At 44.3% G+C, this 15,687-nt stretch overlaps 1 protein-coding gene and 2 long non-coding RNA genes across 8 annotated transcripts; 1 reads left to right on the top strand and 2 right to left on the bottom strand.

The window, feature by feature from the left end:
- Positions 1–812: 812 nt before the first annotated feature.
- psmd3 (proteasome 26S subunit, non-ATPase 3) lies at positions 813–15,498 on the top strand. 5 transcript variants are annotated; one of them, XM_074657152.1, is made up of 14 exons: positions 885–926; positions 971–984; positions 1,075–1,336; positions 3,707–3,897; positions 4,434–4,574; positions 4,814–4,950; positions 8,242–8,432; positions 9,296–9,399; positions 10,991–11,105; positions 11,244–11,363; positions 11,484–11,587; positions 12,016–12,171; positions 12,699–12,749; positions 15,253–15,498. In XM_074657152.1, exons 3-14 carry the CDS (start codon positions 1,153–1,155, stop codon positions 15,328–15,330), a joined length of 1,572 nt encoding a protein of 523 aa, XP_074513253.1. In that variant the 5' UTR covers positions 885–926; positions 971–984; positions 1,075–1,152; the 3' UTR covers positions 15,331–15,498. The 5 variants fall into 5 exon arrangements, with proteins under 5 accessions (XP_074513251.1, XP_074513253.1, XP_074513255.1 ...); XM_074657150.1 differs by lacking the exon at positions 971–984 and having other exon boundaries at positions 813–928; positions 1,063–1,336; XM_074657154.1 differs by having other exon boundaries at positions 891–1,015; positions 1,070–1,336.
- On the bottom strand, positions 8,557–9,269 carry LOC141781413 (uncharacterized). The gene is made up of 3 exons (XR_012596864.1): positions 9,189–9,269; positions 8,870–8,895; positions 8,557–8,641 (listed from the first exon to the last, which is right to left on the bottom strand). It is a non-coding gene; the product is annotated as an uncharacterized LOC141781413 (long non-coding RNA).
- Positions 12,802–13,099, bottom strand: LOC141781412 (uncharacterized). 2 transcript variants are annotated; one of them, XR_012596863.1, is made up of 3 exons: positions 12,961–13,099; positions 12,897–12,914; positions 12,802–12,854 (listed from the first exon to the last, which is right to left on the bottom strand). It is a non-coding gene; the product is annotated as an uncharacterized LOC141781412 (long non-coding RNA). The 2 variants fall into 2 exon arrangements; XR_012596862.1 differs by having other exon boundaries at positions 12,802–12,914.
- Positions 15,499–15,687: the final 189 nt, after the last annotated feature.

The following is a 15,687-nucleotide window of genomic DNA, read 5'->3' as shown; positions in this document are numbered from 1 at the left end:
CTTAAATACAATTTTGAGGTACTTCTACTTTACTTGAGTATTTCCATGTTCTGATACTTTCTACTTTCTCCTCCACTACATCTCAGAGGGACATATTAGATAACATTACTCCACTACATTTATCTGACAACTTCAGTTACTTTACAGATTCAGATTATTAATACAAAATATAATCACATTACAATCAAATTACACATATTACTGAGTGCATTCCATATTTAAAACACACAAATATTGACAATTTGTATAATTATTATTATTATTAGTAGTAGTAGTAGTAATGTTTTTTGTGTGTGACTCAGGGAGGCCAACGCTGGTGTTCCTAAAAAGATGTTTAATTTAATTCTTGCAAAGTTCCACATTCACAAGTGTACATTTACAATAAAAAAGCCTAATTTCTTTGTATTTATGAAAGAAATGGAATTATATCTGTCAACAATTTCTTCCTCACAAAACAAAAAAGCAATGAAAACAATGAATGTATGCAATATCTTTAATGTTTTTAAGTGAAATTATTGTCATACTCTCGCGTGGTCTTTTTTTATTATTATCTATATATTTATTTATTTTGATTGTGTTTTTTATGTTATGTTTGTTTAGTTTCATTTCTGTTGTCCTTTTATGTTTGACAGCTCTTTGTTCATGTTTTCACTATGCTTCTGTATGTAAATGTTTTTAATGTTTTCTGCTGTTACTATGGATACTGTCATTTAGAAAAGAAATAACAAAGATGTTTACAATTCAGGTTTCCAGGAGGACTGAATCGATCGGTCTGGTATCGATTAGCTGTGTCTGCTCTGCTGTTTTCTGCGATCATCTTAAAGTATCCCACAATGCTTTGCTCCTCAGTAGTTGCCAGTCACCGTGCTGCTGCTGGTATATAAACAGTTAGCGCCTGTTGTTAGCTCAGTTAGCTCAGTTAGCTCTTGTTGTTAGCTCCTGTTGTTAGCGCAGTTAGCTCAGTTAGCTCAGTTAGCTCCTGTTGTTAGCTCAGTTAGCTCAGCCTCAGTTAGCCGTTAGCTGTTAGCTGTTAGCCGTTAGCCGTTAGCCGTTAGCTGTTAGCCGTTAGCTGTTAGCCGTTAGCTCGGTGACGCTGCAGATCTGCAGGTGCAGGTTTAGTGTTTCTATCGGGACTCTTCGCGGTTTGTCTTCATGAAGGAGACGGCGGCTAAGCGGCGGGGGGACAAGGCGGGAGGCCGGGACTCTAAGAAGGACCAGAAGGACCTGAAGGACCAGAAGGATCCGGGCCCGGAGCCGCAGGACGTGGAGATGCCGGAGGAGGACTCAGCTAACCCGGCTAAACCTCCCAGAGAGACGGACAGCCTGACGCTGGACGGTAAGATACACTCACCCGGGAACAGAACCGGGAACAGAACCGGGAACAGAACCGGGAACAGAACCGGGACACTCCGGTACAGCAGCCTGTTCACCGGTTAGCATGTTAGCATCAGCGGCTAACGACCGGTGTGATGAAGCTAACCGGTTATGAGACCAGGTCCACTATAGACCACCTCAGACCAGGTCCACTCTAAAACCACCTCAGACCAGGTCCACTCTAGACCACATCAGACCACTTCAGACCAGGTTCACTCTAGACCACATCAGACCAGGTCCACTGTAGACCATTCTAGACCACCTCAGACCAGGTCCACTCTAGACCACCTCAGACCACCTCAGACCAGGTCCACTCTAGACCACCTCAGACCAGGTCCACTCTAGACCACTCTAGACCACATCAGACCAGGTCCACTCTAGACCACCTCAGACCAGGTCCACTCTAGACCACCTCATGTGAAATAACAAGTTAAATCTTTATTTAATATAAAATAATATAAAACTGTTAAAGTTATAATGATGACATCATCCATTAATCTGAGACATCTGTTAGAACCAGCTGTTGATATTCTTAATATTATATTATTATTGAGCAGCTACATGATGAAGTCGAGCTGTGATGTTCTGTTAGATGTTTATGATTAATGTATATACAGTGGAGGAAATAAGTATTTGATCCCTTGCCGATTTTGTAAGTTTGCCCTGACAAAGAAAAGAACGTCTATAATTTTAATGGTTTATTTTAACAGTGAGACAGAATATAAAAAAAAAATCCAGAAAATCATATAAAAGTTATAAATTGATTTGTATTTTATTGTGGGAAATAAGTATTTGATCCCCTAGCAACCAGCAAGAATTCTGGCCCCCACAGACCGGTTAGATTAGTCCTCGCTTTAAGAAAGTACTCCGAATCTCAACTCGTGACCTGTATAAAAGACAACTGTCCACAATCAGATCCCAACCTCTCCACCATGGGCAAGACCAAAGGGCTGTCTAAGGACGTCAGGGACAAGATTGTAGACCTGCACAAGGCTGGAATGGGCTACAAGACCATCAGCAAGCAGCTTTGTGAGAAGGAGACAACTGTTGGTGCTATTATTCGGAAATGGAAGAAACACAAAATGACCATCAATCGCCCTCGGTCTGGGGCTCCACGCAAGATCTCGTCTCGTGGGGTATCGATGATCATGAGAAAGGTGAGGGATCAGCCCAGAACTACACGGGAGGAACTTCTTAATGATCGCAAGACAGCTGGGACCACAATCACCAAGAAAACCATTGGTAACACACTACACCGTAACGGATTAAAATCCTGCAGCGCCCGCAATGTCCCCCTGCTCAAGAAGGAACATGTACAGGCCCGTCTGTTTGCCAATGAACACCTGAATGATTCAGAGAAGGCTTGGGAGAAGGTGATGTGGTCAGATGAGACCAAAATCAAGCTCTCTGGCATCAACTCAACTCGCCGTATTTGGAGGAAGAGAAATGCTGACTATAACCCCGAGAACACCATCCCCACCGTCAAGCATGGAGGTGGAAACATTATGCTTTGGGGGTGTTTCTCTGCTACGGGGACAGGACGACTTCACCGCATCGAAGGGAGGATGGACGGGGCCATGTACCTTGAAATGTTGGGCGACAACCTTCTTCCCTCAGCCAGGACACTGAAAATGGGACGTGGATGTGTCTTCCAGCACGACAATGACCCAAAACATACGACCAAGGCAGCAAAGGAGTGGCTCAAGAAGAAGCACATTAAGGTCATGGAGTGACCTAGCCAGTCTCCGGACCTTAATTCCATATCAAATCTGTGGAGGGAGCTGAAGCTTCGAGTTGCCAAGCGACAGCCTCGAAACCTTAAGGATTTGGAGATGATCTGCAAAAAGGAGTGGACCAAAATCCCCCCTGAGATGTTCGCAAACCTGGTGACCAACTACAAGAAACGTCTGACCTCTGTGCTTGCCAACAACGTTTCTCCACCAAGTACTGAGTCATGTTTTGCTAGGGGATCAAATACTTATTTCCCACAATCAAATGCAAATCAATTTTTAACTTTTATATGATGTGATTTTCTGGATTTTTTTTTTATATTCTGTCTCACTGTTAAAATAAACCATTAAAATATAGACCGTTCTTTTCTTTGTAAGTGGGCAAACTTACAAAATCGGCAAGGGATCAAATACTTATTTCCTCCACTGTATATATATATATACATATATATATATATACATACACACACACACATTCTGTGTTTTGTGACAACTCAATCTGGAGCTAAAATGTGTAAAATGATTAATTAATTTCCGTATGAGTCTGTAACTGCTCCTCTTCTCTGATCTTCCTCTGATCTTCCTCTCCTCCTCTTCCTCAGACATTAAGGAGCATGTGAAGCAGATAGAGAAGGCGGTGTCGGGTAAGGAGCCGCGGTTCGTGCTGCGAGCTCTGCGGGCGTTGCCGTCGACCAGCCGTCGTCTCAACACCAACGTGCTGCATAAAGCCATCTTTGGCTTCTTCACCAACAACATCACCACCAGAGACTTCCTGCTGGGCTTCCTGGAGGAGGTGAGGCTCCACGCTGGATTCTAGTATCCATCAGCCTGTTGATTATCCTTCTAATAACCATAATGAAAACATTCTGAAACCATCAGTCGGCAGAGAGTTAATCAATATTTATTTGAATCATTAAATAATCTTTGAGAGTAATTTATCAAATAAAAACGTCCCGCTGCAGAAGTTCCCCTCTCAGATCCTCACAAACTGAACTCTATCTGGATTCTATAGAATTCAGTTCAGACAGAAAAAGAGAAACGACTGAAGGAGACGAGAAGCTGCAGTGTGTGTCTCTCTTTATGTTTTAACTCATTATCAACCAAATAATTCCTTATTAAAATCATTAATTTAATAATAAATGCAGTCGTGTTTCAGTCTGAAACACAGACGTTTGGTTCACAGACGATTCTGAGTTTTAGCTCCAAAACCAAAATAATATTTACTAATATGAACCTGCTTTGAGACGAAGTATAATGTCTGAACACAGGAAACGTGATCAGCTGATCAGTATTGATACCTGTCTGTCTCTCTGTCCATCTGTCTGTCAGCCGATGGAGATGGCGGACGGAGACGTCCAGTTTCGTCCGAGGACCGGTAAAGCAGCGTCAGCTCCTCTGCTGCCGGAGGTGGAAGCTTACCTGCAGCTGCTGCTGGTGGTTCACCTGACCAACAACAAGAGATACACCGAGGTCTGTCTGTCTGTCTCTCTGTCTGTCTGTCTGTCTGTCTGTCTGTCTGTCTGACAGACCTTCAGAATAATAATTCATAATCTGCTGTTTACGTGACTCCTATCACATTCACTGTACTGTCATATTCAGAATAACAGAGGAATATCAGTGAGCATGTAAACGTAGTCAACACAGTCATGATGGTGATGATGATGATGGTGGTGATGAAGATGATGGTGGTGTGTGTGTGTTTGTTTCAGGCTCAGAAAGTGTCTGATGACCTGCTGCAGAAGATCGGCTCTAAGAACCGCAGAGCTCTGGATCTGGTCGCTGCTAAGTGTTACTATTACCACGCCAGAGTGTACGAGTTCCTCAAGCAGTTCGACACCATGCGCAGGTACGCACGCACGTTCCGTATCCGTCAACCAAAACAAACCTCAGAGAGTGTAAAGCGTTGGAGGGTCAGCGTGGATACGACCTGCACCCTCCCATGTTAAATCCAGCGTGGTAAACACTACACATCCAGTAAAGGATGGAAACACTTTGGGTTTCACACATTGACAGGAAAAGCAGAGCTAGACAGAGCAGAGCTAAAGCTGCATGCTAACGTCTAAAAAAGGCCAAAATATGTCTGGAAAATAAGTCAGAACAAAGGCTGAAAAAGCCGAAATGTGTCTGAAAACAAATCTTTAAAAAAGGCCAAAATACGTCCAAAAAAGGCAGAAATATGTTCAAACAAAAGTCTGAATTATGTCTGAATAAAAGGCTGAAAAATGTCTGCTAAATATCCCCGAAAAATGCAAAAAAGTTAGCAGGAAACGTTATAGTATGGCGGTAACGTGGCGGTGTAGCCGGCCGTCGCTCTCGTCTCCGTGGTCAAATGGGCCGACGCTACGACTGTAGAGCACCCAGATACTGACATTTGTGTTCTCTGCATTGAAACGGCGCCGATGGAGCTGACCATGGATGGATAAAGAGAACGGAGCTGACGGTGTTAAGTGCTTGGTTACCTACTGCGCATGTGTTAAGTGTTTTACTTTGGGTTTTGTTGATGTGCTGGCTGTAGCCGCTGTTGTTGATGTCGAGCTCAAGTTGGAGTAAAGTCTGAATATGCAAAGTTGTCGTTGGAGTTAATGAGCTAACATTGGTAGCAGAGGATGTCCGCTGACAGTTACAAAGTTCCGCCGCCGTATGACGAGAAGAAGTCATACGAAAGTTGGAAAAATTAGATCGAAATCTGGAGGCTTGTTACCGACCTGGAGAAGAAGAAGCAGGCTTTGGCAGTTGCCTTGTCGCTGACGGGAGGAGCGAGGGACAGTGCGCTGGAAATCGCTGCAGTGGATTTGAACAAAGATGACAGAATAACTTCACTTCTCACAAAATTGGATTCTGTGTTTTTGAAAGAGGAAAAGGATCGCCAGTACAAAGCCTACACAGAGTTTGACCACTTCACGAGAGAAAATGGCGTCTCTATGGTTGATTACATTGTCGATTTTGAACGGGGATACAACAGAATAAGTACGTTTAAAATGGCGCTTCCAGATGCTGTGTTGGCTTTCAAGCTACTAGATACTGCTGGACTTAATGTTAAAGGCAAACAGTTGGTGCTTATCGCCTGTCCAAACCTCTTGTTTGTTAGAATGAAGTCGGCCTTGAAGAGGATCTTTGGCGATGATACGCCACTAGAGGGCGCTCGTGAGCTGCGTGTGAGAGGAGATGCTGCTGATTCTGCTGACTCTGCCTACTACACACGCTTCACCGGCAGGTTTGAAAGCAAGTCAGCTTCACACTTTTCTGCGGCTGTTGAGGGCACAAATCCAATCAGATTTGTAAAAAAAGAAGAAGATGTGCAGGCTGCCAAAGCACATATCACTGGGTAAAGGACTGTGCACACAAAAATGAACATGCAAAATTGACTGAGGATGAGAGACTGACAGATGTTGAAGAATGCAACATTACTTTGTTGTCAAAGAATCATTGTCTGACACAGAGATCTTCATGGTGGAATCCTTAGGATCGGCTGTGATTGACACAGCTCGCACCAGAACTGTGTGTGGAGAAAAATGGCTTGATGATTACGTCAGTGGACTAACACAGAGTGAGCTATTGAAAATGAAGGACACAAAGAGTGTAAGATCATTCAAGCTTGGTGATGGGAAAATTGTTCATTCTACTAAAAAAGTCAAAATTCCAGCTATGATAGGACAGACTAAATGTAAAATTGAAACAGAAGTTGTCCCAGTAGATATGCCGTTGCTTTTAAGCAAACTTTCACTGAAAAGAGCAGGTGCTGTTTTGGACATTGAAAATGACAAAGCGACTATGTTTAAGCAACCAGTGAAACTTGAACTCACCTTTTCAGGACATTATTGTGTGAACATAAGAGATGAGAGTAACACTGATGAAAACGAGATCCAAACTGTGACTGACAACAAAGGAAAAACTGAAAGTTCTGTTGAAACTACACAAACAGTTTGGACATGCTTCAGCCGACAGACTGAAAGACCTACGGGCCTGTTCAGGTAATGATGATGATGAAGGCACCACAATTCTCCAGGACATTGTGAACAACTGTGAGACATGCATCAGATATAGGAAACCAAAGCAAAGGCCGGCAGTAGGTTTGGCTATGGCCTCAACCTACAATGACACTGTAGCTGTGGACTTACATGAGCTAGAGACAGGAGTGTGGTACCTGCACGCCATTGACCACTTCACACGCTTCAATGCAGGGAGCATTGTCACCACTAAGAAACCCAGGGAGATTGTGAAACACTTTATTCATTGCTGGATAAGTGTTCATGGTCCTCCACGCAGACTGTTCAGTGACAATGGGGGGGAATTCAACAACGAAGAAATGAGAAACATGGCTGAAAGCTTCAACATTGAAGTGAAGACAACTGCAGCTTATAGTCCATGGAGCAACGGGCTTTTGGAAAGGCATAATCAAACCCTCACTGAAATCCTGTTGAAAGTGACGAGAGACAATGGATGCGACTGGAAGACAGCCCTAGACTGGGCATTAATGGCAAAAAACTCTATGCACAATGTGCATGACTCCAGTCCTTACCAGCTGGTGTTCGGACAGAACCCAGATCTGCCTTCAGTTCTCACTGATAAGCCACCAGCTCTAGAGGGCACTAACATGAATACCTGGCTAGCCCAGCACAACGCAGCATCACATGCTGCAAGAAGAGCATCTACAGAAGCTGAATGCTCTGAAAGGAACCGAAGAGCGCTTCGTAAACAACTGCGGCCCGTTGATGACCGATACGAGACGGGCGACAAAGTCTACTACAAACGGATGGATTGTACAGAATGGAAAGGTCCAGGTGTGATCAACGGCCAAGATGGTGTGGGGATATTTGTGAGGCACGGAGGCACCTATGTTCGCGTACCTCACTCCAGGCTTCGAAAGATAGATGGCTCACAAGCAGGGCCGGGAGAAATGGACGATCAGCTGGAAGTGACTGAAGATCATCACCTCACCAGAATCTGGGCCAAATGAGAATAACTATGACAATGAAAATGAAAGTGAGGAAGAGATGCCTACGAATGATGAATCTCTTGATGCTGATTATAATCTCTCTCTCTCTATCTCGCTCTTTCGCTCTTTCTCTCTTTCTCTCTCTCTCTCTCTGTCTGTCTGTCTGTCTGTCTGTCTCTGTCTCTGTGTTGAACTCTTCAGTTTCCTCCACACTCGTCTGCGTACGGCGACTCTTCGTCACGACGCTGACGGTCAGGCCGTCCTCCTGAACCTGCTGCTGAGGAACTACCTGCACTTCAACCTGTACGACCAGGCCGAGAAGCTGGTGTCCAAATCAGTGTTCCCTGAACTCGCCAACAACAACGAGTGGGCCAGATACCTGTACTACACGGGTGAGTCTGATACCTGATACCTGTACTACACAGGTGAGTCTGATACCTGTACTACACAGGTGAGACCGATACCTGTACTACACAGGTGAGACCGATACCTGTACTACACAGGTGAGACCGATACCTGTACTACACAGGTGAGACCGATACCTGTACTACACAGGTGAGACCGATACCTGATACCTGTACTACACAGGTGAGACCGATACCTGATACCTGTACTACACAGGTGAGACTGATACCTGATACCTGTACTACACAGGTGAGACCTATACCTGTACTACACAGGTGAGACGATACCTGATACCTGTACTACACAGGTGAGACCGATACCTGTACTACACAGGTTAGACCGATACCTGTACTACACAGGTGAGACCGATACCTGTACTACACAGGTTAGACCGATACCTGTACTACACAGGTGAGACCGATACCTGTACTACACAGGTGAGACTGATACCTGATACCTGTACTACACAGGTGAGACCTATACCTGTACTACACAGATGAGACCGATACCTGTACTACACAGGTGAGACCGATACCTGTACTACACAGGTGAGACCGATACCTGTACTACACAGGTGAGACCGATACCTGTACTACACAGGTGAGACCGATACCTGTACTACACAGGTGAGACCGATACCTGTACTACACAGGTGAGACCCATACCTGTACTACACAGGTGAGACCCATACCTGTACTACACAGGTGAGACCCATACCTGTACTACACAGGTGAGACCCATACCTGTACCTGTCAACTTTATTAGTGTTTTATATTTATTTATAATTCAGAGTTGGTGTTGTGTATGTGTGTTCACCTGTGTGTTCACCTGTGTGTCATGTGACCTGCAGGTCGTATTAAGGCGATCCAGTTGGAGTACTCTGAGGCTCGAAGGACTCTGACCAACGCTCTGAGGAAAGCTCCACAACACACGGCAGTGGGCTTCAAACAGACGGTCTGTTACACACTGATACACACAACTGTTATTACATATGTTATTACCTGTTATTACCCCGTGTTATTACCCCGTGTTATTACATAACGTTATTACCCCGTGTTATTACCCCGTGTTATTACCCCGTGTTATTACCCCGTGTTATTACCCGTGTTATTACCCCGTGTTATTACATAACGTTATTACCCCGTGTTATTAACCCGTGTTATTACCCGTGTTATTACCCGTGTTATTACCCGTGTTATTACCCCGTGTTATTACCCCGTGTTATTACATAACGTTATTACCCCGTGTTATTACATAACGTTATTACCCCGTGTTATTACATAACGTTATTACCCCGTGTTATTACATAACGTTATTACCCCGTGTTATTACCCCGTGTTATTACATAACGTTATTACCCCGTGTTATTACCCCGTGTTATTACCCCGTGTTATTACATAACGTTATTACCCCGTGTTATTACCCCGTGTTATTACCCCGTGTTATTACCCCGTGTTATTACATAACGTTATTACCCCGTGTTATTACCCCGTGTTATTACCCCGTGTTATTACCCCGTGTTATTACCCGTGTTATTACCCCGTGTTATTACCCCGTGTTATTACCCCGTGTTATTACATAACGTTATTACCCCGTGTTATTACATAACGTTATTACCCCGTGTTATTACATAACGTTATTACCCCGTGTTATTACCCCGTGTTATTACATAACGTTATTACCCCGTGTTATTACCCCGTGTTATTACCCCGTGTTATTACCCGTGTTATTACCCGTGTTATTACCCGTGTTATTACCCCGTGTTATTACCCCGTGTTATTACCCCGTGTTATTACATAACGTTATTACCCCGTGTTATTACATAACGTTATTACCCCGTGTTATTACCCCGTGTTATTACATAACGTTATTACCCCGTGTTATTACATAACGTTATTACCCCGTGTTATTACCCCGTGTTATTACCCCGTGTTATTACATAACGTTATTACCCCGTGTTATTACCCCGTGTTATTACATAACGTTATTACCCCGTGTTATTACATAACGTTATTACCCCGTGTTATTACATAACGTTATTACCCCGTGTTATTACCCCGTGTTATTACATAACGTTATTACCCCGTGTTATTACATAACGTTATTACCCCGTGTTATTACCCCGTGTTATTACCCCGTGTTATTACATAACGTTATTACCCCGTGTTATTACCCCGTGTTATTACCCCGTGTTATTACCCGTGTTATTACCCGTGTTATTACCCGTGTTATTACCCCGTGTTATTACCCCGTGTTATTACATAACGTTATTACCCCGTGTTATTACATAACGTTATTACCCCGTGTTATTACCCCGTGTTATTACATAACGTTATTACCCCGTGTTATTACATAACGTTATTACCCCGTGTTATTACCCCGTGTTATTACCCGTGTTAAATCGATTCTGGCATTAAAATATCTGTTTAGAAATGATAAAATAAATAATCCCGATACATACTGTAGGTGAATGGATATTTCTGCTGGTTACTACAGTGTAACCTGAGTTCTCTGAGTGCTAACAGACGTATTGATCTGTGATCAGGTCCACAAGCTGCTGATCGTGGTGGAGTTGTTGTTGGGAGAGATTCCTGACAGGCTTCAGTTCAGACAGCCGTCGCTGAAGAGGTCACTGATGCCCTACTTCCTGCTGACTCAGGGTCAGTATTTATACACACACTGGTTATTTGTTTGAGGTATTCAAATGTTGTTGTTATATTTGAAATGTTTTTTGTAGTATTTTCATTAATTATGATTATATTAATCATGTAATTATGTTTATTATATTATGAATTCAGCGGTGAGAACAGGTAACCTGGCCAAGTTCAACCAGGTGTTGGAGCAGTTTGGGGAGAAGTTCCAGACCGACGGGACGTACACGCTCATCATCCGCCTGAGACACAACGTCATCAAGACCGGTGAGCCAATCACAGGCCGCCTCTGATGTCACATGTTACCCTGTGTGTGTGTGTGTGTGTGTGTGTGTGTGTGTGTGTGTGTGTGTTCTCAGTCTGATGTGATCTGATGTGTGTGTTCAGGCGTCCGTATGATCAGCCTGTCGTACTCTCGGATCTCTCTGGCCGACATCGCTCAGAAACTGCAGCTGGACAGTCCAGAGGACGCCGAGTTCATCGTCGCCAAGGTAACGAGGAAACATTCAAAGTCATCCTCACTATTAAAGACAAAGTCAGTCTGACCTCCACGAAACACTGTCCTAAAGACCCCCTAAAGACTCCCTGGACCCCCCTAAAGACTTCCTGTAACCCCCTAATGACCCCCTGCAACCCCCTAAAGACCTCCTGTAACCCCCTAAAGACCTCCTGTAACCCCCTAAAGACCCCTTGGACCCCCTGAATAAAGAGGGCAGAATGGTAGTGAAGGGTTAACAGGTTCTCATCAGTAGAACAGAGTGAACGTCTCCCCTCATGATAGATTCAGGGTCATCAGAACAGTAGGAACTTTCAGCTCCCTCATGTGGCTCACAGCTGAACTGCAGATAGAAATGTTCAATAATAGACCGAAGAAGAAGTTCTACCCGACTGAACTGTGTTTGTCCCGTGTGTCCTTCAGGCGATCCGTGACGGCGTGATCGAGGCGAGCATCAACCACGAGAAAGGCTTCGTCCAATCAAAAGAAACCATGGACATCTACGGGACCAGAGAGCCTCAGCTGGCCTTCCACCAGAGGATCTCCTTCTGCCTGGACATCCACAACATGTCTGTCAAGGTGAGACATACACACCTGGACACACACCTGTACACACACCTGAGACACACACAACATGTCTGTCCAGGTGAGACACACCGACCTGGACAGTGACATCACGCTGTTTCTATGTTTGTAAGAGTTTGTTTTAAATGTGTTTTTAGACTCCCTACAGGAAGACGAGTTGTATCAGTTTGTCCTTCCTGTTAACTGTAATGTTAGATAATGTCCAGCTAGCCGGTTATTATTGTGAATAATGACCGGCTAGCTGGACATTATCACGGCTACTGACTGAAGAAATCAATAATTTGACACATAAACGGTCCTCCAGAGTCCCACATCAGAGCTGCGTCCATGGCAACGGTCTGCTATAAAGAAATAACAGAGCGTAGAACGACGTGATTGACCAATCAGAATGGAGTATTCAACACAGCCGTGTATTAATAACTATTATTATTAATAATAATGTGAATGACCTTAAATGTCAGATGAGTGTTTGTTAAAGAGAAGAAGAGCTTCAGCTGATCTGTGTGTGTCTCCTCCTGCAGGCCATGAGGTTTCCTCCTAAAGCTTACAACAAAGACCTGGAGTCAGCAGAGGTAACACACACACACACCTGGTCACACCTACCTGGTCTCACACACACACACACACACACACACACACACACACCTGGTCACACCTACCTGGTCACACACATACACCTGGTCACACACACACACACACACACACCTGGTCACACACACACACACACACACACACACCTGGTCACACACACACACACACACACACACACCTGGTCACAGAGACCTGGTCACACAAACACACACCTGGTCACACAGACCTGGTCACCAGGGTGTTAAAGCCCCCCCCACCAGATGCGGGTTAGTTGTAGTCAGCGGAGGATAAAATCATCCGGCTGTCCGTCACTTCAGCAGATGGAGAAAACGCTGAGGACGGGACTAGAGAACAGGTTTCCGTGGAAACGGGTTCATACTTGTCATGTTCTCTAGAATCTCCGTGTCTCAGTTCCTCTAATTGCTGCTGTCAGACAGTTACGCTGCACAATGACTCAGACTTACGCTGTGTCATGTTTCAGTAATAAAGTGCTCAGCAGCATGACGCTGCTAAATTTGAAGGGATGAACACTATTGATTCCTGATAATGAGACACTGAGGACAACTAATCTGTGATGTCATCATCAGGAGGAGAGTTAGTAACGTTAGCTGTTAGCAGCCGTTAGCAGCTCAGTCCTGATTGGTTAAATGACGGAGCTACTGACGTTAATGGGGGTCCCATTGAGTTATTATTATGAGGCGTTCAAGCTCTGTTCAGTAAATACAGATGTCACGATACCAGAAATCTAGTAGTCGATACCACTACCAGTGAACTTCCACGATTCTCGATATCCAATTCGATACCACGGTAAAAACAACAACAAGAAATCATCAATAAATTCAACACGCCCTCTTTTATTAAAAACATTTGAACATTACTAAAAACAGAGGCATGGGCGGCTGGTTAGCTCAGTCGGTAGAGCGAGCGCCCATGTATCGCCAAGGCTCCGTCCTAGCAGCGGTGGACCCGGGTTCGAATCCGGCCTGTGGTCCTTTCCGCATGTCATTTCTCTCTCTCCCCCTTTCCAACACTCTATCCACGTGTTATCAATCAATAGTCAGACGATGGATGCTACGTACTGACCGTGAATATCAGGTTTCATATTTCACACGCGGGACGAGAGAGACTCGACGGACCGAGAGATGACAGAGGATTTAGTGTCGAAGCTAAAAGTAAACTCACCTATTTGGCAATATGTCACGTTTAATCCCGACGCTACAAGGGAGCCATAACGTTAATGAGGTAATCGCTGCGAGGCGGATGGAGCAGCGGCGCCAGGTAGACCCCCGCAGCGAAAGCGCCACCGGAGAGGTCAGACCCACCGCCACCTGCCGGTACAGATCAGAGTCTGCGCTCTGCACATATTCAACGTCATCTTTTCTTGTAAAATGTCCGGTGTAATCGGTGACACCGGTGATGTCACCAGTTTATTAACCGGTGGGAAATGTTCCTCACCGTCACATCGCTACCAACGACCGTTACAGGCATCGTGCGTGTGTGTGCGCGTGTGCGCGCGTGTTGGCGGTGAGTGTGAGGTTGTTGGCGGCGTTCTAGCTGTGAACGTAGGTATAGCAGTGTGTGTACAGTTTATTTGTCGGTGAATAAATGCTATGAAACTACAACTCCTCCGCTCCGCTACAGCGAGCCGGAGAGACGGAGCCGACTTCCTGTATCCTGCAACTCCGGTTCCGCCTCTTAAGGTGGACTGTTAAGGTGGACCAGCTTTTCTCCTTAAAGAGACGAGCCGCTCAGCTTTTGAGTTCATTATTAATATATCTTTTAACCGATAGCGTTAAACGGTTAATTATTAACATCCCTAGTACGGTTCCTTTGCTACTGTAGAAGAAGAGTACTCAGTTCTCGTGACATCCCGATCAGTAAAATGACTATTGGGTGAAGGTAAATTACAACGTTATCATGATGTGTTCAAATGTAATCTCGTAAAATGTAGTGTTGGTGAGAAACTTGAATAAATCCAGTAGTTAGGAGATGATTCACATCAATATAAAATAGATATTAGAGAGAGAGTTATGAGCTGTTGAACCTCTAACGGCTCTAAACAGCTTGTTCTTAATCACATATTTACATCATCATTTGAATTGTTTTTATGTAAAGAACCACTATAGATGACAATAACAAAGTACAGTAATGTGTACACTACCCTCCCTCCACCAGAAGACACGGTGTCATTATAACTGTCATTTAACATGAATATCATGTTTTTATGTAAAATATATTGAACATTGAATGACATCAGATCTAAAATGTTATTCCTTCATTTAGTGCAGATAAAATAATACTGACCTGATACAGTGGCAGGAAGTGGAAACAGTTCATTTCAGACCCTGTTGGTCACACGCACACACACACACACACACACACACACACACACACACACATATATATAAATAAATAAAGCATCATATTTATCATTATTACTAATATATATATATATATATATGTGTGTGTTTGTGGTGCGTTCAGGAGCGTCGGGAGCGTGAGCAGCAGGATCTGGAGTTTGCCAAAGAAATGGCCGAAGATGACGACGACAGCTTCCCATGATCCTCTCTGCTGACTTCCTGTGTGTGTGTGCGTGTCTGCACGCTGATGTTAGTAGTAATCAGTTATATTACCCACAATCCCCCTCTCCTCTCCTCTTCTTCTTCTTCCTCTCTGGTGTTGTTTTCCTGCTGTAACCTCTGAACAAATAAAAAACACTGGGTTTGTTTACACGTTTGTTTCTGTGGTGTTCTGGGTAATGTAGTCACAGACGGGGGTCACTAAACGTCTCGTTAAGGACGGCGACAGGAAGTGGACAAACATTTTCAGATCTTTTTAAGAACTCAAATGAAACTGAGAAAAGGTTTTGAGTGTGAAGGTGAAGCTAGCGGGATGAATCCGCCTCGTGTGGGACGGTCA

This window comes from Sebastes fasciatus, chromosome 13, assembly GCF_043250625.1.
Source record: "Sebastes fasciatus isolate fSebFas1 chromosome 13, fSebFas1.pri, whole genome shotgun sequence".
Lineage (NCBI taxonomy): Eukaryota > Metazoa > Chordata > Actinopteri > Perciformes > Sebastidae > Sebastes > Sebastes fasciatus.
This window is presented reverse-complemented; position numbering and strand designations above follow the sequence as displayed.

Coding starts and splice junctions, on each gene's coding strand:
- psmd3 (XM_074657150.1), top strand. CDS start 1,153: ATGAAGGAGACGGCGGCTAAGCGGCGGGGGGACAAGGCGGGAGGCCGG. Junction 11,106..11,243: donor CTACTTCCTGCTGACTCAGG/GTCAGTATTTAT, acceptor TTATGAATTCAG/CGGTGAGAACAGGTAACCTG. Junction 12,172..12,698: donor TCCACAACATGTCTGTCAAG/GTGAGACATACA, acceptor CTCCTCCTGCAG/GCCATGAGGTTTCCTCCTAA.